Source organism: Schistosoma haematobium, chromosome ZW (assembly GCF_000699445.3).
Source record: "Schistosoma haematobium chromosome ZW, whole genome shotgun sequence".
Classification (NCBI taxonomy): domain Eukaryota; kingdom Metazoa; phylum Platyhelminthes; class Trematoda; order Strigeidida; family Schistosomatidae; genus Schistosoma; species Schistosoma haematobium.
In genome coordinates this window covers 53,904,696-53,930,358 of record NC_067195.1, presented here as the reverse complement: position 1 = coordinate 53,930,358, position 25,663 = coordinate 53,904,696, and the positions used below count along the sequence as shown (strand labels likewise).

The 25,663-nt window shown below is 32.1% G+C and overlaps 1 protein-coding gene across 2 annotated transcripts; it reads left to right on the top strand.

Moving 5' to 3' along the window:
• Nucleotides 1–887: 887 nt before the first annotated feature.
• PKA1_3 (camp-dependent protein kinase catalytic subunit) lies at nucleotides 888–20,572 on the top strand (the record flags this gene model as incomplete). 2 transcript variants are annotated; one of them, XM_012946175.3, is made up of 11 exons in its annotated part: nucleotides 888–1,021; nucleotides 1,062–1,218; nucleotides 1,257–1,488; nucleotides 2,706–2,965; nucleotides 9,688–9,763; nucleotides 11,865–11,934; nucleotides 13,877–14,028; nucleotides 14,523–14,621; nucleotides 17,330–17,446; nucleotides 18,525–18,741; nucleotides 20,459–20,572. In XM_012946175.3, exons 1-11 carry the CDS (start codon nucleotides 941–943, stop codon nucleotides 20,570–20,572), a joined length of 1,575 nt encoding a protein of 524 aa, XP_012801629.2. In that variant the 5' UTR covers nucleotides 888–940. The 2 variants fall into 2 exon arrangements, with proteins under 2 accessions (XP_012801629.2, XP_051071860.1); XM_051211762.1 differs by lacking the exons at nucleotides 2,706–2,965; nucleotides 9,688–9,763; nucleotides 11,865–11,934; ... (3 more) ...; nucleotides 18,525–18,741; nucleotides 20,459–20,572 and adding an exon at nucleotides 1,523–2,648.
• Between the last annotated feature and the right edge of the window lie 5,091 nt (nucleotides 20,573–25,663).

The window sequence follows — 25,663 nt, the reverse complement described above, 5'->3', positions numbered from 1 at the left end:
CCACTTATCACCTCTGTCTATTTGTTATTCATTAATTTTGGTTTTCACATTATTTAAATAGACTACTTATTTACTTATTCTGACAGTTATCTTCGCTTTGCTGTTCCATATACTACTTCTTAATCTTTCACGTTCCATGACTCAAGTTCAAGCCTTATGAAGAGCGCCTTCAATCGCCAGACCTTTACTCATTAGAGTACAGATGTCTTAGAAGTGACCTAATGGCTTACAGAATCCTTTACACCTACCTAAGTTTAGTTCCAACACAAATCAAAGGGGTATCACCCAGAAACTTCAGACACAACACAGCAGAACAAATTGTAGACACAACGTCTACTCCTTAAGAGTAGTCGAATTCTGGAATTCACTGCCGGTTGAGCTAGTCCAAGAGACTTCTCAGGAGTCCTTTAAGAGTAAAATTGACATATTCTTACGGACTAAGGATAGTATTTTTCCAGTATTTTTACCAATTTCGCTTTCCTCTTTTATCGATATTATACATAGGTTCCTGCCTGGAGGTTTTGGTGATCCACTGCTACTAGACACGGAAGCCCGTTAAGCGAAAGCTTTACTGCTATATTCTATCCCTTCCACAACCATTTGAACTACCCGGTCACCCATCTAATACAATACCCAGTGGTCTTAGCAACCCCCTTGCCTAGAACGAAAAGAATTTATTGATATTCGGAAAACCTTTTATCCTTAGTTAACTGACGAATTCATCAGAAATGGAGAAGCTGACTGGCTGTACCACTCTCTCTGAACGGTACTGACGATCAAAAACCATACTGAAACATAAATAAACAAGAGTGAAGAAGTAGATTAGTCCGTTGGAATCAATGATAAAAATACCGTTCGATTACTGCGGTGGGTTTGTTTTAACTTTTAAAGGAGTGTTGGCCGTCATGGCAACTGAGTTAAATGTTTTTAAGACAACAAGATGACTTCAAATCCCTTTCTTTTACCGAAATTTGAAAATATATTTGAGTTGAGAGATACAAAAAAGGAAGAAAGACTTAAGGTTGTCATTTATAAACAAATATCTTTTATGATTTAAATAGAGGACAAAAGAACTTGCAAAGTTGAAAGTTTATCAAAAGATTCAACTTCATAAGAAAAACAAATCAAGAAGGTCAATTCTGAATGAATTAAAACCCGTAAACGAAACGAATACCTCGGATGCCAATAATGTGGCGTTTATATTGCAGAAGACAAAAAGTATGTTCCGTTAAAACGTCTTTGTCGAATATTTAAAGGGCAGTTTACTGACAGAGAAACTAGAGACCAGTTTATTGCTAATAGAAGAGAAATGTTTTTTCTAGAGTACCTTATTGCAGTACAACGCTCAGAGCTAAAAAGGCTGGAAGAATTGGCATCACATGAAGATCTCAAGCTTGAGCTTGCAGAGCAATGTTTGGAACAAGACGCGGCCCTTTTTGACGAGTTCCTCAAGGAAAACGACAAAAGTTCCGTGGAAGCAGTGGCTAAGTAAGTTCAAATATTTTATGGTGGTGATATTTAGGGGCCTTTGTTTCAGTGTACCCTTAAGGGACATAATTGCAATTATGTCGCATGCGTCCACATTATGTAGTGGTAAACAGAATTAATTTCCCTCCACAACTCTAAATTAACTTTATTGTGTAATGAATAGTCATTGTGGAGTGATTAAAGTCACCGCATTTTAATTAGTGTGGCAGTACTATCAGAGCAAAGTACTATGTAAATTAATTGTGCGGATTTATATTATCGATAGATATCAATTTCATTGCTCTCTGACTTTCTATTATTAACTTTGGATGTGTACCTAAAAGTGGTCTTTTTCTAGCTACCTTTTGAGTTTACGCTTTTTGTCAAAGGTGTAGTTCCTGACGTTCTGGACATTTCAGATCTGGACCCAACGCAACTTTGATTATTTTAAATGGTGTTTTTACTACACACTAATATCTACTAGAACACTTATGACAGTCAAAAAACACTAGATATCTGTGTTTTACCAGCTTTGAGACTTCTTAACAGTGGCATACACATCTTCAAGTGGGATCAAGCTGGAAAATTTCAAGCTTTACTAAAACCAATAACTTTAATTCATCTCTTTGCAAATTTTGTCCAAAAATTGTTCAATACCGCCCAAAACTACTCATAAAATATGGTTTACTCATATTATCCCTAATTCTCTTTCTCTTTTAGCATTTCATAGTACGGAGAGTGTGAAAGTTGGGGAAGATGTGGCTATGATATAAATTTTCCGATCTAATTTTCACAAACATTTTATTTTTAAATTCCAAAGACATTGATCAGAAAGTCAAAATGTTACTCCTATTCATGTATATAAACAGAAGACTAATGGTATCCGACGGATACTTTTAAGGGGCAAATAAAGCACTTAGCGATGGTAGTACTTAACTCAAGGAATACATTTTTAGTGAATTATTTTCTAATACAGTCACTTTGTGCCTTTATTTCTGCCTTTACCTGTTAGGTAATCAAAGTAACTAGTGTTTGTAACTAATATGTCCATACGTGGCTAATATAAAGGATTTCGACATTAAATCTTGTCTAGTGGAACTAGAGGCTTGTTCAAAACTCCATAGTTTTTCTGCAAATATACTTAATTTCCTGAAGAGATATAAAAGAATTTACCTGTGTACCATAATTTCTTAAATAAATCAGGTTGTAGTGCGTGTATTTATACATTTTTCTTTTAGCTCTGAACAGGAGTCTCGCAAACGTGCTATGTTGGTTGATAGAATTAAGCAGTTGACAATACACAAATCACAAATCAATGCAGAAATCACTAAATTGAAAGAAACTGTAAAGGATTATAAATATTTTAAGGCATTTCTTGAACGTCTGATTCCAGAACCATACAATTCACAAAGGCAAACAATTAGAGATGATAAAAAGCAACTCAAATATAAGCAGAAATTCCAACTTCAAAACATAACTTCAAAACCATCATCAATAGGTAGCTGTTGATAAGATTTTCAGGTGTACTATTTTTATCATGAAACTTATGGTCGTAAAAAAGGGAGTGTGATGTTATTCTCAAGAAAAACTCAACATGAATATGATCAGTTACCGACCAATAAATAATATCCATAAGCCTAATCTGTAGTGTTGACATCGATCTATATCTTTAAGGAACAAGCTTTTGAGAAAGTTCAGACGAACGTCACAAATTATAACTCTGAAATGTAATATTAAACCCAAGTAGTTATTTTGAAACTTTCAGTAAAATATTAGCTATTGGTTTCAGGACGACAATGCCCTTATGATATTGTGTACACATCTATGCTTTATAGTTTGGTTTGATTGGTTACAAAGTTTTGTTGATATTGTTAAGATACTGGAAAACTTTGTTCTAATCTATTGATTTTGTATTGTCCAGTGTTGTAAGTTGTTTCGATCTATCAGTTCTACTTGATGAGAACAGTATCAATATGGTTAGATCAGCATTTTTAAATAGTGTTTGCTAGGCCTGAACCAATGATATTCTGTGCAAATTTTAATTGATGGAATATCATATACGTGTAGTATATAGTCAAATAAACGTCAACAATTTCTGTTTTTAACAATTATCAAAATTGTTTTAAAATTTATTCTTATTTATTAAGATAATTCTATTTCAATATCTCATACTTACCGCCATCACCACTGGTTTAGGGTCTTTGTTGACTACAACAAAATCAACAACTATAGTAAAGTGAAGAAAGTGGATTGTGTGTGATGGAAATTAAAATAGCACTCTATATACTAATGGTTGAATATTATACCAGTTATAAATTTATTAAGTTAGCTTAATTGCAATTTAATCTTATATATCAGCCTTGTGTCATCCAAGTAACATTATTTCTACGTAGGTTTAATAGAAAAAATATTCTAGCTAGTCTTCCAACAACTCATACATCAGTTTAACACAAAACTGCATGGGTGAAGAAACATTTGGGTCTTCTTATACCTAAGCTTCAATTACTATCAAAAAATTAATTCTTAGAGAGTAACCATTATTATTAATATAGACAGACATCTGCTGATTAGATATTTAGTTGCTTCCGTTATATGAGGTAATAAGAAATCTCAGTACGTTTAATTTTCGATATCCACAATTAATACACAGAAAACCTTAGGTCAAGATTTTGAATTTGATAGATAATAGCGATCGACTGTATTTATATCTTTAAAATATTATCCATCTAACATTTGAATAGGCATCACCCAGCGTTTTAGCAAACGATGTCAAAGTTAGACAGAAAAATTTCAATACAGTATGTTATATCACTGAAAGGACTGATAAATTACCTCAGTAAGAAAGTTTATGAAACTTTTGAATTAAAGGCTAATATTTATTTGATGATCACAGTTGAACTACATTTCCAGAAATTTAAATAGATTCTATAATTATTTTTACCAGGTTAAATAATATTATGATCGAATTATAGTCGTCTAATACAGAATAATCAGAAATACGTGAATTATATTGCCTCCCTTTTGATTTTATATGTTAGATATTTGTAGACTATCATTAGAAATCTAGACTAAAGAATTTATAAGGATGAGCATATTAAGTCTTCATAAGGACTTCATTTCTAGGGAACTGGGTTCATTATTCTATTTAATATTGATGAGTAAACTAAATTTGATTTGTTTAAATTTAATTCCGGTGGTTGGGTAGTTTCTTGAACAATCATGAATGACGCCGAATCTAGTAAAAGCTAAATGATAATTTTTTACACTAATACTTGCTTACTTACGCCTGTTGCCCTTCATTGAGGAGCATAAGCCGACCACTAGCATTCTCCATTAAACTCTGTTCTGGGTAATCCTTTCCAGTTACTACTCATCCCTTTGATGTCCGCTTTAAATTCTCGGCTCGGTGTGCTCTTTAGTCTTCCTCTTTTCCGTTTCCTTTCAAGATTCTACGTTTGGGCTTGTAGTTTGATGATTTCTACAATGTATGTCCTATCCACTTGCAGTGGTTTTTCCTAATTTTCTCTTCAACTAAAAGCTGATTTATTCTCCCCCACAATAGGCTGTTGCAGATGGTATCCGATCAACGGACAGTGAGTATCTTGCTTAGATAATTGTTTATAAACACTTCTTTGACGATCGTTGTGGTAGTTTTCCAAGTTTCAGTTCCGTACACTAGAACTGTCTTGACGTTCTTATTGAAGATCCGGTCTCTAATGTCGGCTTTCAGACAGTTGTTATGGGTTCCGTATGTTCTCCAACTGTAGAAACGCTTCCCTTGCTTTGCTGATTCTGACCTTTACGTCTTCATCCGATCCTCCTTGTTTATCGATGATGTTGCGACCCAGGTACGTGAAAGTTTCCACATCTTTTAGAGTTTCTCCATCAATAGTTATTGTGTTGGAGTTCGCCGTGTTGTATTTGAGAATCTTGCTTTTTCCCTCGTGTATAATGAAGCCTACTGATGCAGAGACTGTTACTTCACCAGTTGTCTTCATATGCATTTGTTCGTGTGTATGGGATAGAAGGGACAGGTTATCTACGAAGTCCAAATCATCTAATTGGTTCCAAGCTGACCACCAACTACCAGTTGGTGGTGATCTGAAGATATGTCAGCTTCTCTCCTGGTTCTCACGTCTTCTATGTATCTTACGAATTTTTTACTGATGTAAATATGAACGATCTGGTTCTCTGCAGTGTGACCCAGTGAGACCCATGTAGCTTTGTGTATGCATTTGTGTGAGGACATTGTGCAGCCTATAACCAGTTTGTTGAATACACACAGACTTGCAAATCTCTCACCGTTCTCATTCCTTTCTCCTAGTCCATGTCGTCCCATGATATCTACATATCCGGTGTTGTTCATTCCGACTTTGGCGTTTAGGTCTCACATTGGGGTGGTCAGGTGGTTTCCTGGGCGCTTCGCTATGATCGATTGCAGCCTCTCGTAGAACTGATCTTTATTGTCGTCATTGCTATCATTGTTGTGTGCATAACATTGGATAACATGCATTGTGATTCCGTCCTTCTTTGTTTTGAAGGATGCTTTGATGATCATGGATCCGTGAGATGCCCATCCTATAAATGCATTTCGTGCTTGTTTGGACAGCATCAGAGCCACTCCCTCAGTGTTTGGAGCATTTCCCTTTTCGTGACTGGAGTACAGCAACATCTCTCCCGAATCTAACCTTTTCTGTCCAGTTTGGGTCCAATATGTTTTGCTGATTCTGAGCACCTCCATGTCGTATCTCCTCATTCCGTAGTTATTTGACTGGTCCTTCTGGTCTCCCACATTGTCCGAACATTCCATGTAGCTATATTAATTGTTGGTCTGATTTTTAGATGGTTCATCGACCTCGTGACTTCCGAAGAATCTCAGCCTTCGTTATGAGGCGTCATAATTCTTCCTGTAACTCGGAGAGCAGAGTTTAGATGGTTTAAATTGTTTGTTCTGTTGAGCGTTTTTTTACCAAGGTTGTTTTCTACGTGATTTGGTCAGCGAATCTGTGTTTAATCCTCCTCTCTCATCCAGACCTAGGACAGGCAGTAACCCTAGAAGAGTTAGAAGAGGAGTTATTTTACATTATACTGAAAGGATATTGGCAAGGGAAATGAAGATAAACAAGTTTAAACAATATTTTGGTAAAAAATGAAAGATAGGGAGTTATTTATTTGTAATAAACTACTCACTGATCTTGAGCTATGTTAACCAAGCCAAGTAACAATAACTTACGATTATGGCGTGGATGAATACTATGGCCTTCATACCCCACGACAGAACTCAGGTCGATATTCAACAAATTTATGGTTGCATTTCGAATGTATTTTGTGTACTCCCACTTCTTCCAACCAACCGTAACATTGGCCAACATGGAATTTCACACTATTAGAAGGTTGAACTTAAGTGACATTATTACATATTTTATTGCCTAGTTATTTTTTATTACTGTCATTTACTTAGTTTGACGCATATATATTTGGCGCACTCTTTTACCAATATATATGTGTTCAAATAAATAAATAAATAGTTTGACACAAATCAGAGCAAGGATGAGTCAGAACAACAATCAACAATAAATAAAATATAAGTGTTTATTTCGAATTTGCTTAAGGAATCTCCAGTGCGATCTTCATTTTGTCTGTTAGTGCTGATTGTATATAAACGGACTAACCAACCTATTCAAATCTCAGCATTGACTAAGCAAATAACATTAGGGTTCTATTTGACTAACGTATAGATCAGTATAGGGTTGTGGAGATTATTAAGTTATTGGTTGAGATCTTGAACCGATTGGTGTTAGACCAACATTGAAAACCTGGAAGCACTGGACGGCCATTTTGTCCTATTGTGGGACTACTCGGCAATGCGCATCCACAACCCTGCAACTGGGGTCCGAACCCAGGACCTTCAGTCTCGCGCGCGAACGCCTAACCTACTTGACCACTGAGCCGGTGTCCAACGGTGTTAATGTCTAACCCAAACCAATCCACGAAATTGTGCGATCATCTTCCATTGTACTGAGGTAGATACCTGTATCAATGGTGGTCTAACATCAGTCGGTTTAAGGTCTCAATCAATAACTTAATAATTTTCACAACCCTATACTGATAATTACCATGTACTCACTAGTGACTAACTTCATAAGGGAATTCTCGGAGTTCTAGTGAGAAGCCGTGACCAGTGGAGTTATTCTGTGTCGAGTAGAGTCAGGTATCTACCTCAGTATAATGGAAGATGGTTGCACAATTTCGTGGATTGGTTGAGGCTAGACATTAACACTATTGGACACCGGCTCAGTGGTCAACTAGGTTAAGCGCTCGCACATGTAACTGAGGGCTCTGGGTTCGAATCCCACGTGCAATATCATGGGTGGGCACTACTGAGGAGTCCCACAATAGGACGAAACGGCCATCCAGTGCTTCCAGGTTCTCAATGGTGGTCTAACTTCAATAGGTTCAATATCCCAATCTCTAACGTATAGATGTTTAAGTCGCCTAATCAGAATAAAGTTCACAACTTTACCAACTAATTTACGATCTCTAAATAGCATTGTACCACTTAACAAGTAACTGGAAGGTTTTGTTATAAAGTAGTCTTAGATAATTTACTATTTACGATTCTCTTTAGTCGCCATATTTTCAGAGCAATAAACAATATTAAATTATAACAAATTAGTACTTATTTTGCTAAAAATATTTCATTAAAAAAATGCTTTTCTGTGATAGTTCCAATAGGCTTATAGTTCTATTTTATCCCGGAGAATCGATTTAATGCAGAGCGTTGTTTTCTTAGTTTCAAGATATACAAATAAAGTCCATTAGAATGTCGAGTAATAATTATCAGACTTGTTTTACAACAGATAAAAATTGTAAACCGATATTATTCGCACTGATGGCCAAACACTACCAAATCATTGTTCAATTATAATATTCATCATAAAAAAGCTGATCATTTGATTCATTTTGGTTTAATTGGGGCGTATGCTACTTGTGTCGACATACATAAGTAGTATGTAACACCAATCAGAAGTGAAATGCCTGGCAGCAGGAGGTTGAGAACATCAAAAAGAAGAGAATAAGCATGTGAGCAGATAATGATTGTAATAGCAGCAGTAATGAAGGAACGATGAAGTTTTTACGAGACAGCTGATGGAAGATTTGCAAATGAAGTATTTAATATATGGTTTCCATATTTTATAAAGACATTTTGTATTAAACGGTTAATTGGTCTTAAAAAGAAGAATATATTTGTAAAGTCTCAGCGAATGAATTTCAAGTAAATCCAACGTTATCGAATATATTCGATAATTTCAAAAGCTTGCACCAGATTGCCAGGCGAAACGTTGGATTTACTTAAAATTCATTTGCTGAGATTTTACAAATATATTCTTCTTTTTAATGTCTCAAATTAACTCGGCGCCCAAATATTGTGAAACTATTCGTTCAAATTTAGACGAAAGTTCTTATTGGTAAATTGGTCTTTCCTATATGATTGTCCGTTCACTATCTAATTACTACCATAAGATATTAAAGATTATCTTCCAACCTTCGTTGTTACTAGTTCTAAATCATTTGTTGTCTGAGGCGTCACAAAACCATAGCTGAACATTTTGCTGACAAGATAAAATTTTGATCATAAAATATATTTTAATTAGTACACCAATTGTCCTGTTTCCTACAGTCCCTTACGTTAAGGTATAAGGACTGTTTACATCATGGAATTTCTAGCTAAGCATACCAGGCCATTTGAGAAATTTTGTAAGTAAATAGTTTATTATCGGATTGAGGTTTTCGTGGAAATAGTAGTAATTTGATAGTTGAATTCATGAGTCGATTAGAGCTAGACTGCTGTGGGAAACCCGGAAGCACTAAACGGCCATTTCGTCCTAGAATGGTAATTCTCAGCAATGCACTCCGACGATCCCTCACATGGGATTCGAACCCAGGACCTTCGGTCTCGCGCGCGAACGCTTAACCTGTAGACTACTGAGCCGGCATCCAATGATGGTAATGTCTAAACTATTTGCCATATTACGAGTATTATCAGTGAAATTAAGTCTTTTTTACGTATCTGTACATTTCCATTAAATTTTAGAATGATATTTCTTAATAATTAGTCGATTTTTAGGAATCTCTCATTGACGATTATTGAGTACGATACAACTAAAAAGCCTTTTTGTAAATAAAATTCAGAAATTTGTAATTTTCTTTAAAAACTAGCTTCAAATGAGAATTCAGTACGAAGACCATCATTTGTCATTACCAAACGATCATCATTGAGACCAACAACAAATAAGTACGTCAATATTTATACATGCATACAAAGTACAGATTACAAATATACAAACTTTAATTAATTAATAGTATTTTAATATGACTGATTTTATAAAAACAGAAGGATATATCTACATTTGTAGTGAGGCTTATAATGACTGAAAGTCTAAGTGAAAACATTTCGACAAGTGATATTCGACAAATATTTCATATTTGTAACATCAAGGAAACAGTTTAACCAAATATAATTTCCTTATACGTTCTCAGTACAGGTCCTCAATCTGATTCCATTATGAACGAACAAACGAATGATTAGCCCTGAACATAAAATATCCGTTTGGTTTTGTATTCTATTTAGGCTAACCCTGTTTGTGACACAGTAGTAAAGAAGACCAAATACGAATTAAGTTGGACGAATTTATTTCATCCACTCAGATATTAAGATAAGGGACGGATAAGAGAAGCAGAGATGGCAAGCGTGCCCACTCCATTTTATAAACTTTGACTCAGTGCTTCCAGTCTGACCGGACACTAAACTATACATGCAATGGATTGAGTGATGAACGTACATATAAGCGCATATGATAACAGTCAGGATTTTAATCGATTAACTGACAAGGTCAAAATAGTATTGATCATAAAAAGAATAAATTAATTAGTCTGTTCAAAAGCCAGAATAATTTGTATACACGTAACAGCACTAGATGCTATACAATGTACCAAATAACTTACAGATGCATTCATTCATTATTATACATGTCAAAACCAAAGAATAGGAACTGAGCCATAATGTTTTAGAAAGTGGCTTGGAGATAAAGGTTATAGTTCTGAAAACAATACGGTTCTGGTTAGCGTTCTTTTTTCCACTAAGTTGTCTTCTATGGGATAGGATTGGTGACCCCATACCCAATCCCCCCTTATCCGGACCTGTGAGTGGCAGTAACCCTAGAAGGGAAACAAAATAGTCATAATGTATTTAGACGAGAAGGGACGGCTTCGGAAAACTAGTTTATGTGAATGTGATGGAAAAATAAGACCAGTGGGATCTTAAGATACATGTATTTTATTTTTATGCCACCTAAATTCAGATAAAAAGTATAAAAACTGATTCCCTTCCTTACTCTTTGTAAAGTGACATTTAGATTGTGCAAACCCACTAACTAGTGAAACTATTTTTAATGTAAAGGCAGTCACAACGATTCAGTGATATCCTCATTGTGGTAAAGTGTGCTCAGAAATCACAATTTGGAAAATGTTATCTCTGAATGGACGAGGTAGGACTTTAGATGTTAACAAAACAGTTATGAGAATTAGTCATATGAATGGATTCATCTACGATAAATTTTTCGATTTCAAAACTCTAAAACTTTAAACATCCATAAGAGATAAGTAATTTCAAAAAACGTGTTACATGGATTATAACTTTACTTGGTTTTTTATTTCTTTTACAAAAAAGTAATTATATTCGTCATATGCCTTTTGATTGACTCAAAATGGAAACAAGTTCAGTGAAGACTAGTCTTCGAGTTTTTCAAGTTCGCCCCCATACTTAAGTCTTGATCTCTACTCCCACCTTTGCTTTTTATCTTCATAGAAGACTTATTTGTGATGATTTTGGGCATTCAATGAACAACTAAAATAAATAACTTTCTAGTCGATATTACAAAATCTACAAGACAACAAGCAAAATAAGATGACTGTCACCCAAAACCAAATACGATCATCCAAAATTACTTACCTTCAAATCTTAAATAGTACCTAACCAAGTTGAATGAAGTTTACATATTGGAATGTGTTTTAACTTCTGTTTGTTGTATGAAGTACTGTTAGATTTGTCTATCTACTCTCAATTGTAACTTTATAACTAAATAGTTTATTGTCAATTCTACATCTTTGTAATGAAAACATTATTTTATATTTTCTTTTTGTACATTGTCAAAGACAAAAATAGATCTTACTTCAGCATAAGTGATAAATCTTTTAGTTCAGTATCATTTCAAATTCCAGTAAGTTTTCATTCCGTGTTCATTCAAGTTTGAATGGTTATCTATTAATTCCTAGTTTAATAGTGATTGTTGGATGGATAAAATCTGTTAATTTTTAAATCTCTCTCACTTGACTAGAACATTATCAGTGGAGTCGAAACTTTCAAGACAAATTACACCGTATGAAAGTTCTAGTAGTGAAGACAGTGTAGGTTTGTTTTGATATTTTTTGTATTCTCTATTTAACTAAGACGTTTTTTATAAATTATTGTTATCATGGAGTGTGTGATTTCAAGGTGAAATAACTAATGAAGATTAGTGAACAATCATATATTCATACAATATGTACCTTAACATCCCAAGTGATTTACCCTAAACATTTTAACATTCAATTGCCAATCAAAACTAAAGAGTTATCATATTTTTCAAATTGTGTTAACATATAGTGCAGTGCAGTTATTCAACGGAAAGATTAACTTATCAAAATTTCTCTTACAAATGTGATAAGTAGAGTTGAATGATTAATGGGACCATTATAGTTACTCAATTTAATCGACTTCAAATAGTGATGAACTTTGCCATTGATTGCTAGTCATTGATTAACAGGTTAAAAGTTGAATTCTCAGTACAGATTTATTGCTGTTTGCTTGAATAGATGTGTGATAATTTATTTAAATGAAGACTTAAATGAAGTTAATCCAAATATTTCATCAAGTAAGAAATTCTTTAGTACTCATGAAAATTTATAATTTTAGATATAGACAACTTATTTGCTGAATTAGGAGATAATTTACAATGCGAAATGTGTGCAATCATTAAGAACACCACAGTGGCCTGTTAGAACTTTTGGACCACCATTTTGCTAAAGTTTATTTACTGTAATGGATTTCCTTGTATTTGAGATTTGTTCCACTGAATCAAATATATCTGCCAATGCAGTGTACTTATGCGCTTTTATGAAATGTTTGAAACCTATGGTAAATCTGATTACCGAGGGACTCAATAAATACTAACACCGTTTTTTTTATATAATTTCATCCTCTTTTCTTCTGAAGTAACGAGAGGCAATTACTATAAAATTTATACCTGACAGTGAAAACTGATGTCATAGTGTGGTATGTGCTACTAATGCGAACAGATATAAGTAGTATGTATCAAGTTTTGGGAAGTGGGATTCCCATTGACAGAAAAGGAACATGAGGAGAAGAGAAAGAAAAACAGAAGCAGCTCAGTTAGCAACAGGAATAAAAGAACGATGGAGTTTGGAAGAAACAATTCAAGGAACATCTGCAAGCAGTGTATTCAATATACTGTGTTTATGTTTTACAAATTCAGTGTGTAGATTTGCTCAATAGAATGAATTAATTTACACTAACCAAATCTTCGTTTATTACAATAAGAGCGAAAATGATGTAAAGCTTTTTAGATGAATATAAATAGGAGCGAACCTATATATATATATAATCCATTCTTTTCTAGAATCTTTACAAGTTAATCATTTATAAAAAAGCAATTTCGTTGCAATTTTATATATTTTGTTTTGTACATTTTCCACTGTAAGCAAACATGTGATATTGAAGAAAATAATTGATGCGATTATTACTACGTCGATCAAAATCTCCAACGGTTTCTACATTAAATTGAGTCCCTCAAATTATAATTATTAAATCTGATAGATCACGATAACAGTTAATTAATGCAATCACTTCAGTCGATTCGATTTAAAACAGTGAATATATATATTTTCTTTTAAAGTTGACAATTTTTTGTCATTTATCTTTGGATTTTAATAATTCTTTGTCAATTTTTTTCCAAAACTTTTGTCTGGTATTAAAATGTCGTTTCATCTTAATTTGAGATTCATCAATAGCATCCACCTCCTACCTCATTTGGGATCAAACTTAAGATTTCCGCATCTTCCAATGAGGACCACTATTTAGAACTTTAATAGTTCGAATTCGCTCAAGTGACTTATCAGAGTCAACATCTATTTCTAGAATTCAGTAGTTGTTTAAACTCTAATCTGTAAATGAACACTGCTAAGAAGTTTCAAATGAGAACGAAAAAGTTATAGATTACGAAGTCTCATCGAAATTAATGATTAGTATTGCTTAATTTTAGAATGTATGCAATTTCTTCGTTTTTCATAGGATGAAGAAATTTACTTTAAGGATCCAATTCAAATATTAACTATCTTACGTGACTTAGAAGAGACAAATCTACGTTTAATTCAACATTGTCAAGAGTCAGATGATTCAGTTGAAATATTACGTAATCAGGTGAATGAAACTGTGGATAATTAGTAAGTTGTTTTGCAAATAATAGTGTATAGAAAAGAACATTACCGAATAAAATGAAATTTCCCGCAATATTTACATCATAAAAGTAATCATATTGAGACAGAAGAATCGATAATTCCATAGATAATCAATATTATGTTTTTAAGCCATCAATATAAGTCAAGTTCTTTTCAACAGGCTGTCACAAGACCATTGGTGGTTAAATGACTTGATATAGTGGAGCATTTCATCTGATGTTACGTGGTTTGGAAGTAATCAGAATAACTTTGAATCCAGATTTCTTCCTAACTAACCTTCAATTGTCAGGGTTCTTTCCAATCTGAAGAGAACCGACATCCCTCGTGGGATTATAGTTCAAGTTACAGTCGGAGATTAATCAGCTGAGAATCACTTGAGGGAAGATTCTTAATGTCAAAACGTGCTCCAGTGACTGACTAGTTAATAATCTTGTTTACTATTTCATATGCGTGAATGTTTATATTGTTTTTTATTTTAGTGAGAAAGATATACACATTTTATCACAACACCAGACATTTCTTAAAGGTGCTATTGATGCAGAAAAAAGCAAGACTCAGTATTTCAGTTTAAGTATGAGGTTAGTTTCAGATTGAAATAATATATTATTTGGTTATTGACTAATTTTTGCCGACAAGGGAATATTCAATATTTAAATTGGCAAAATGACATTATTATTTTTCTGACTGTTATCATTTATTAATGGCGTTTTGTGGGGATTAATTTAAATTGTAGGTGGTATTCGTCACCGACTGATTTTAGCTAAATAATTCTTATGCTATATAGCGAACCGATTGAATTTAGAAGTATGCACAAGTAAATGCTAACTCAGTTGTCTAATGGTCAAGCACCCAGAAGTTCCTGTATTAGATTCTTGAATGCACACTGTTGAGAAGTCCCATACTAAGATGAATCAGTGCACTGTGGTTTTCAGTGATAACCTAATTGTTAGCACAAGTATAAAAATTTTTAATGACAATATAACTGATGTATCTATCAGTATGACAGAATGACTGAGATCAATACGCTTTATCTAACTCGACCAATGAATTTCATTCTTACTGACAAACCCATTTTTGGTTCCACTCTAAATTCTCTCTTCAGATGTGGCAATTTTTGGACAAATTATCATATGAGGCTGCAAACTGTCATGCTTGTTTGACTGTGAAAAGAGAATGAGAAAATTTTATATCCATTATAATTACAAAAAGATTGATATTTTTAATTCGCAACGGAGAATTATTTAGTTATTCATCTGAAGAGGAAGGAAAGATCCTCATTGATCTCGCCAAAAAAAACTATTGTCCAAAGAGAATTATTTTGAATACGGTAATTAACGATAGATAAATAATTCTGAAAGTCAATAAATAGCTACAAGTTTAGATATTCGATTTTCTCTGAATCATGTATATTGCTTGATTGATTTACCTTTAAATACAGTAAGTATAGACGAGTTCCACAATGAAAACTGAAAAGGTTGAGAGTAAAATACTTAAACCATACAGACAATACTTCACTAAGAGGAATATATATATATAATACAGTAATCTGGAACCCTGAGAAATTGAATATTTCTAAAAGTTGAAAGAAATCGTGAGAGAATTTTATTTATGAAAGTCTTAGTGTTTAGTAAACCGTCTGATATGACCACGGTAGAATGGAAGCCTGATAGATTATTTTATGAACTGCATTTTTATCATTGGATAATAATCCGTCATCTGATAAATACTTCTTATTCATACCAATTGGTGTATACATTGTATACAGTTATCATTTTTAACTTCGTAAAGCGTATCAAGTCCTCTAGTCAATGGGTCCATTTCCTATAGATCTATTGATTTGGAATTTAGATCGTAATTCCATGAGTGAATCATCCATGCAGTTACTTCAACTACCTGATAATTTCGCCGTCAGACAGTTCAATGCCATCATGACATAGAACATAATGAGGACAACATGTTTTTGCCTCTATTTATTTCTATACCTAGCTAAAATGAAATCAAAGAATGATACATTTTAACATGCATATCAATTCTGGTATTAAAAAGCAATTAGTCATTTTGTCACGAGCACCATCAGCTACTGAAGTAGCTCAATTCATCTAATAATTAGCCAATACGCTAATTAGGCAGAAAAACAAAAAATTCTATTTTTTTAGGCTAAAAGTGGGATAAAGGTGGTATAAATTCCAGCAATTTACAACAGAAGATATAATTTATCATATAATGAAAAGTTATCTATCCAGTTATTAAATAGTTGGATATAAATAAAAGCTAGAATCTCATGATAAGTAACCACAATAATGGAATGCGAAGGATGGGGCAGTTTTCGATTTAGAGATTGTTTGCATCATCGAATGAATTCAGTTTATGAAGACATTGTAAACCAGTGAGCGATAAATAATAATTTTATCCTAGCATCGCATCACTGAGTGTTGACTGAGTGGTCTATGGGTAAATTCCTCGCCTTGAAACCTGTATATTTTTTTATTCAATCGCACAAATAGTTCGAGATAAATATTACTGAAGAGTCTCACACTAGGACGAAACAACTATTCATGGCTCTGCAGTTTTTGACCCTTGGTGTGAATTATCCTTATATTATAAAATGCATGTGTAAATTATAGACTTTCGTGAGTAATATTTGAAAAGATATAACCCATTCATAATTTCTTTTATCAGTCATTCGTCCTTAATATTGAGGATTATCTTATAGTTTTATCGTACTACGATTATTTTTTTCTTATCAGATGATAGATTGAGAAATACAAGCTATTTTATTCCTTTGTTTGTTTTGAAAAAAGCTCTGTTGAAAGGATTTATTCAGACTTAAATAAAATTAAAAATTGTATTTCATCAAATCCAGTCGAAATTACACTTACACTAAAGGTGATTATCCGTTCATGCTCATATGAATGAAATGAATTCATGAGGAGTGATGATGAAAACGACGATGACAAAAATATGTAAACAGTTAGAAGACTTGAACCAATTATTTTTTAAGCTTCCAGTCAAATTCATTATATATATATATATATATATATATATATATATATATATATATATATATATAAAAAAATGTTAGCCTGCTAAATAGGAATATTTATCTCAGAAAATACTCTTGTACATATCATAAAGTTTCACAGAAGTTTATCGGAATTTAAATGATAACAGTCACTATATTCCAAGATTGTGCATTATTCCATTTACACTAAACATTTTAAATTAATAGTTCATTGTGATGATTTACAATAATCCACCTTTTTCTTTCATTTTCGACTTGTTTTAGTGATTTTTTATTTGCCGGTTATAATTCAGAACAACAGAAGTTAGTTCTAAATGATTTACATGAGATTATTACAGAAGTGTATCGTGATACAATAAGAAAATCAGATACACCTTTAAGGTAGTAATCATTATTATTAATGTTGTGTAACTTTTAGATATAATTCACCATAAATACAAGGATCGGTGTTATCTATGTATCTTCTAATCACTGTAAGACCTCAAACCTATTTTATTTAAATAACTTAATAAAATCCTGAGTTTCTAGGATAATGCAAAACTACATATGAACGAAAATTAGGATTATAATATTCACAAGATTTTCATAACAGTTTGAAATTCTTTATTACTTATTGTCGTTAACTTATAGTTAATAACTGTAGTCAGAACACCTCTAGTTATACTTTGATTATTCATATCATGTATTGGGGACTTCATGAAGTACCTTGCTTTGTTGTTGTCAATCTACAAATTTAATCGGTGATTTAAATACTGACAGATGCATGTCAAAAGTGTGTAAACCTCGTCTAATCTATACTGGTCTGTGAAATGATAAAAAACCCAGAAGTCTGGGATTATTTTTATATTTTTCAAATGGTATTAAGTTGAGGTAAAGATTGGAATAGTTAGTCAACAAAGTAATAATAAATACTACATATTTCTTCTAATTTAGATGAGAGAAAAATATTGAATTTAATTTAAAAAGATTAAGTTTAGATTGATGTATGGTAGATTTTATGAAATGTCAAACTAAACGGCTTCAACACACTAATGACAAGTGGACTTAACCAGATTCTATTTTTATTTAACAACGATCTACACTGAAAGTATCAATTGTTTTTGGTCTTTCAAAGATAAATTTTCCTAGTTCAGTACAGGGGAAGATATTCAAGTAGAACAAATGTATAGTGGATTACTAAGATAGCATTAATACTACAACATGTACTATCAAGTAATATTATATAGTTATAATTAACCAAAATAAATGTAAAATATTTATAAAACTATTTATTTTTTTAAAGTGTAATTCATCACTAAAAAACTATTTATCTTTGAGTTCAACTTCTGTTGATCATTGAACTAAAAAAATAATTGGTCAGAGTATTAAATAGAGGATTTATTTAGACTATTTCGTTTAATTTTCATCTTTTCTATTTCTTATTGTCTAGTTTATTATTTTTTTATTTATATTTTTTTAGTTCAATACAAATGTTATATGAAATTGAAGTGAAACTGACTGATTTACTTGAAATATTACAAACTTTACCTGAAGATGAAGTTAATGAAGTAAAACAAGCTAAAGAAATTGAACATAGGCAACAAATTAAAGAGGATAAAAAGTATCAACAGCGTTTATATCAAGAGGAACGTATACAAAAAGCATTAGAACGTGCTAAAGCTGCACCGAAAAAACAAGTAATGAATAAATAACTTGGATTATTATTGTTATTATTATTATTATTATTATTATTATTATTATTATTGTAAGTGTCTTGAGACGACTTTAACCATGGGGTTATATTATACATGAAATAATTTAAAACATGAGTTTTTCTCAGTTTGAGCCATATAATAACTGCTCATCTGACTTCAAACATGATTAAACTAAGTGCCTTGTGGTTACCTGACTAACGTGATATAATCCAGAAGCGAAGTCAGATTCTATTTGTCTAAATCGTGCAATATTCTCATAGTCCCTTGTCTTTTTCGTGGCTCAAATAGTTCAGTTGTAACATTTTAGACTATATTGATGGGCGATGTATGCTTAAGAATCACAGAAAGTGTCAGCTCCCTAATCCTAAAGCCAAAGGTTTTCTGGATGACTGGCCCCGATCACCTAACAGTAAAATATAGTGCACGGAACATCATGCTACTTAGACTAATAGTCGTATTTCAGTTTGATTCGTAGAATCCCACCAATACTAAAAACAAGGGAAAAAATAACGTTGGTTACTAATTTGCAATCAATCAATATAAAATCCTGTATTTAATTACTGAATTTTTTGTACTTCTTGTAAGCAACCATTGAGAATCGTCAGAATACTATAATTCATAATGGCGAATCAGCTGCCATTATGCATTTCACTAATGAAACACACAAAACTGATCTATATTTCATACTATTATCGATGAAGTGATTAAATTACACGTGTTGTTTTCATATAATTAAATAAATAATCGACAGAATGAGAACTAGGTATTTTGTTTATAATCATTTAGTTATAAAGATAGATCGTTTCAAAGATTATCATATAGATTTTCTAGATTTACCGTTTTTAATTATTGAAAGAAACGTCACTTTGTTGTATCATATTATCCGTCACTTTAATCTGAGAATTGCATTCTACTTTTGTAAATACTTTCATGGTCAATTTTTTGTGAGAAAAACCATTCCAACATTTGAATGTTTACTGTTCTAATACCCCATACAACAAATGTTTTTCATAAGCTATTCAAAGCATAATACACTTTTTTTCTCTTGAATTTAAGTGGTATTATATCACTTAAATGTGAATGTTTATCACAAACTAATAATGAAAAAGTTTTGGAAATAAAGGTAGGGATAATGGATAACGATTTTTTACATTTAGAACTGAAAAACAGTTAATTATAGACAAAATAAAACCTCGCATAAATGATTATCAGTACACGTTGACACATGTTACACCGGCCTAGCCAGATGAAAAAATTGATAAGATTAAAGTCAGAGAAATACTAAGTAATAAGTAGTCTGGTTGATAAAAAGTATTAATAAAATTGTACTTAAAAAAATGTATACCTTGGAATTAAGTTTAAGATTATTGTAAAATAGGAACAATTAAACGAAACTATATCACAATGATTAACTTTTGGATAGATTAACCAACTTTTAAAATCATCTCACAGATCTAAACAAGAATGCATGAATCAGATGACACAGTTTAGTCATATAGTTAATAACTTTGTCGATTAATATACTACTTTTTATTTCATTACTCAGTACACACTAGAATCTCTATACGATATCAATTTTGATGTTGGTAACTAACAAAAAAAAATAATAAACGATTTTTGCATAAAAGAAAAACCTATGTAAACTGATTTATAGAATTTTATTATTTTGTTTACCATTTTGTTTGTTCTCTATTTAAAGACTGGGCGTAGATTAATGACTCGATCACAACCTCCTGTTATACATAAATCAGATGGTGGAAAACTTGATGCAAAAGCTAAAGAAATGAAAGAATTGGCGTTCCTTTTCGAATAAGATTATGTTTATGAAATGGGGGTCTTGTTTATTCTTGGCATAAAAATATATATGCTATTTCAATTTAAATATTTCAAAATATATTTTAGACCTAATTGAGATACATAAATATGCATTAAATCATTAAAGAATCGACTGACCTATCTAATTTCTTTTTCTTTTTGTTAACATAAGCTTAACAGTACATTACAGAATTCGATCTAGTGTTCTTTTATTCTTGAATAGTCTTATTTTTATGAATTATACTACCAATCATTTTAATGTATGAATATTTTAAATTGCCATGAATTATATACACACCATTTTATAAACTTCACTCCATTGCACAAGCATTTAGTTATCAGAACTCAGTAGCTAGGTGAATAACGCGATGGCGTTTGAAGCGAACAATAGTGGGTTTGAGTCCCGGAGTGAACATCAACTCTGGAGTGTATGTACATCCAGTTGACGAGTCCCAAGGAGGACGAAACGCGCGTCCTGGATTCCACTGCTCACCAACATCCATTTTTGCTTATGAAGCTTGTGAATTAAGGCAATATTGAGGCAATCCTCGCGCGATGTAAATATGCCAGCAAGAGACTTATTAATTGTAGTTCTAAATAACAACATTGGGAAAATACAATTAAATAATACCAAGTGAAATTACACTTTTTATAAATAGTTTGATTAGATATAAATATACGGTCTTTTCCAACAGTTACAATTCATCCATGTCTGCTAATGATTAAACGTATAACACTAGTGGAATAATTTGTAATTACATGTGTAAAAGAATAGAAATTAGTAAACTATGCTTTCTGATTGAAATTAAAGTTTCTCAGTGTATAAAATGTGTTCATATGATACAAGTAAATTAACAAGAGGTTAATTGATTATTCGAATAATATAGTTTTAATTCATATTCATCATGTTGAATTCGAATCAGTCATTGTGTTATATTCTATTTTAAAAAATGTCTTTATGATGTAATAGACAATAATATTCATTATAAAGGGAATATTTACAAAATTATTCAAATAAATTATTTCAATAGTTGAAATCATGAGTCAATTGAAGCTAGACCACCATGGAAAACCTGGAAGCACTGGACGGCCGTTCTAATAATAATGATCTGCTCACTAGTGACTGACTGGAGTTCTAGTGAGCAGCTGTGACCAGTGGAGTTTAACCGGTTCTGTTATGAGATAGTAGCTGACTGAAGACAATGATGTACAGTGGCGCCATTTCGTGGATTGGTTGAAGTTAGAAATTAACACCGCTAGATGTCGGCCCAGTGGTCTAGTGGTTAAGCGCTCGCGCGCGAGACTGATAAGTCCTGGGTTCGAATCTCGCGAGGTGCGGGATCGTGGTTGCGCACTGCTGAGGAGTCCCATGCTAGGACGAGACGGCTGTCTCATGATTTCAACTATTGAAATTACCAAAATCTCCACAAAACCTCTTCTAAAAATAAATTATTAACAAATTGTTGGAATAGAATCTTTAAACAATAATAAGGTATTTAAAATAACCTATAGTATCATTGAATAAGAAAAAGAGAATTCAGTGAAGAAAATTTCCTTCTCGACAAAATTATTTACTTAATCTGTACATTTGTATATATAGTTATCTGGAAAATGTATGTCTATAGGAGGATAGGAAAGATTGCATCACAAAAATGAACTTGAGACTAAATAACAAATGAGGTTACGTACTAATCAAGGGGTAAGGAAGAAAGTAGTTCAATTGACAGATTGAAGAAAAACGACAAACACAAATGTCGGAATAATCTAAACTGAATAATAATCAATAAAACTTGTATAAGGTAATAATAACAAATGAGTTTAAAATTGCAAAATAATAAATTTTAAAAAAGAATCCAACAACAATCAAGTAAAAGTGCAGAAAAGCATGCGAAAAAAACAACCCAGAAACATTCCTATTTTCTTCCTTACCCCTTGATTAGTACGTAACCTCATTTGTTATTTAGTCTCAAGTTCATTTTTGTGATGCAATCTTTCCTATCCTCCTATAGACATACATTTTCCAGATAACTATATATACAAATGTACAGATTAAGTAAATAATTTTGTCGAGAAGGAAATTTTCTTCACTGAATTCTCTTTTTCTTATTCAGTAAGGTATTTCATTTATTCTTACATTTATCTAAATTATTCTTTTCGATACAAACTACTGATTCACTTGTTAACAGAACTCGGAATGTAATATTATGAGCTCAACTGTAGACATATACACGCAAACTGTCACACTAGCTTAAATAATGCTATTTGATTCCCTCATTATTCCGCTAATTCATATATAACGTGTGATGAAGAACAAATACCAGAAACAGTTTGATACGAAAAATACCTCAAGTCCCAAATGTTCTTGCTCAAATAATATGCAACTGATTGGATGATGCTCAACTAATTACAAATAATTTGATAAAACTTGATTATTTAAAGCATTCCGAGTTGTTACAAAGATGTATATTTTGACATTAGTTGAATTTCAAAGTGTTTGTAGAATAAATAGGGTCCACATACTGTCTGAAAATGATCAATGATATCCATAAAACCGATATCATAAATAAAGTCACGGAAAAAAAACCAAGATTCTCACATTGTTCATAATTAACCGTAAATAACTGAAGAGGTTTATTAGCATAAAATATTATTTTACTTCTTAATATTACTTCACATTCAAGTGGTGTTAGAAAATATCAATAATTGTTTCGGAAAATTTCGTAAAATCTAGAAATATCCGAAACACGTCGAGCCAATTAAAAATTATCGGATTGTAAATTATCCTCAACAAGTAGAACCTAAGGTATATTTCAAACGCAATATTATTTCAGTATTTGACGAGTTCAGTATACAGTGAGGGTTAAAAATATTGATCCTGATCAGTCAACACGGTAATAACTAATCTATGATGCTTTAATTCTACGTCACTCAAAGAGTATTGTGCTTAAATGTCATTTGAATGAAAGATGGTCAAATTATTCTAGATTCACTAAGATTTCACAGAACTGCTACCTATCAACATGGTTGGACGATGACTATATTACTTCATAAATTGACTAGACCATTTGATTCTGACTGACCAACTGGTTAATATTGCGTCGATCGGTTAGATTTTAGTTAAGTGGCTGGACTGATCTAAGGAAAAATGATAGCATGATATTTAAATCTCTTCTAAGAACTTGACTAAAAATTATCAATGGAAAATTTAATTGATCTGATATACATTAGACGAAACCAATGTCAAACAATGTTCACTAACTGACTACTAAACAAAATGCAAACAATTACAGAAATGTGCACAAATTTAAGACGATTAGATTCAATGTGAAATCAGCGAAAGGATAAAATAAAAGACCTTTCTTCAGTATCTGTTATAACATTCCTCTATTAAGTCAAATGAAAATATCAGTGTAATAGGAAATAGAACAATTAAAGCAATGAATAAACGCAACGCAAAATAATTTTTAACTGAAATTTTACCGATCAGTGTGTCATCTGTTTATCAACAGTGATAATCTAGCTTACTTAGGATGTCGTACAACAGTACACTTCTCATTTTGGCAAGGAAAATACTAGCGAGGATTGAGCCTAGGAGTGATCCCATTGCTACTACATTTATTTATCCATAAAATTTGTTGCTAATCTCAAAGTAGATATTCATTGTGCATCACAACAGAAGCTCCTTCATTTTATTTATTGTGATAAGTTTCTTTCTTTACTTTTATAGCAGTTATTCACATATGTGGTCGGTAGTTTTTGTCAGTGGAATGTTAGTGAACAAAAATGTTATGTCTACTGATAAAATAATTTTGTCTTCTATATTCATATCTTTTATTGTATCCCCAAGTTTAAATACGTCTTTAAGGCTGTACTTTAACCAAGTCTTGGTTATATGGTCCTAATAATCTCACAAATTCATTTATTTTTTAATGGTATGGTGGGTTTGAAATGCCTAGAAGTGGAAGCAAAGAAACCTCTGGTTTATGAACCTTATATAGGCCATAAAGTCGAGGGATATGTGTTCTAGAAGGCTTGAGCTCATTATAGGTATACCCAGCTATGCATTGTTGTATTAAAAGTTTTAATGCCGTGGTTAATTGACGTTCGGTCTTTTCATCAAGGATTTTATATGAATCAAGATTAGTAGGGTATTTATCTTATCTATGCAATCCGTCGTGTTTGGAATTACAGTCCCCAATCCTTCATCTGGTTTAGTGATAAAAATGTGCTTATTTGATATTGGTTTCTGGATAGTTTCTCAATGTTTATCAGTCAATAAATTTTTCGTGTGATGTCTGTTGCTTTCAAATTGATTACAACAACCAAACAAAATAATCTTGAATCTTTCATGTTCGATCTTTGTCAAGGGTATCAAACCTTATGTCTGGGTAGATAGATTTTCAAATTGAATATCAGTCTTCAAGTGATCTATATGTCTACATCTATCACAATTAGATTTTCATCCCGATTTACTCTAGTATGCAATAATAATTATATGCATATACAAAATTATTTAACCAACCAAGGTAATTTATTAGTCAGTGATGACAGTGGAATAGATTACATAAATAAACATGATAAATAATCTATTCTGTTGTTATCATTAACTCATAAACTGCGTTGATTGATTTAATAATTTTATATAAGCATATAAATATTATTGCATATTCGAGTAAAGCTTAATAAAGATCTAATTAAAAACAAGATTGTTCGTTTATATATGTTGTTTGACTTAATGTTAAAATATATATCATAAAGTCATGGATGCGCACTGCTGAGGAGTCCCACAATAGAACGAAACAGCCATCCAGTGCTTCCAGGTTTTCCATGGAGGTCTAGCTTCAACTGACTCATGATCTCAACTATTGACATATCATAACATTTTTTATTTCTTGTTTTCATCTAGTTGTCTTCATTAAAATCTTAGAATAGATGACATTTGTATGCATGATAAATATTCTCAAACTTTACTGTTATACGTACACAATGTCTGAGTCTATGAATAAATAAACCTAATAAAAAAATATATTCATTTACATAGTACTATGCATTAATTTATGTTACTTGTCAATGTACTGTTTTATTTTAT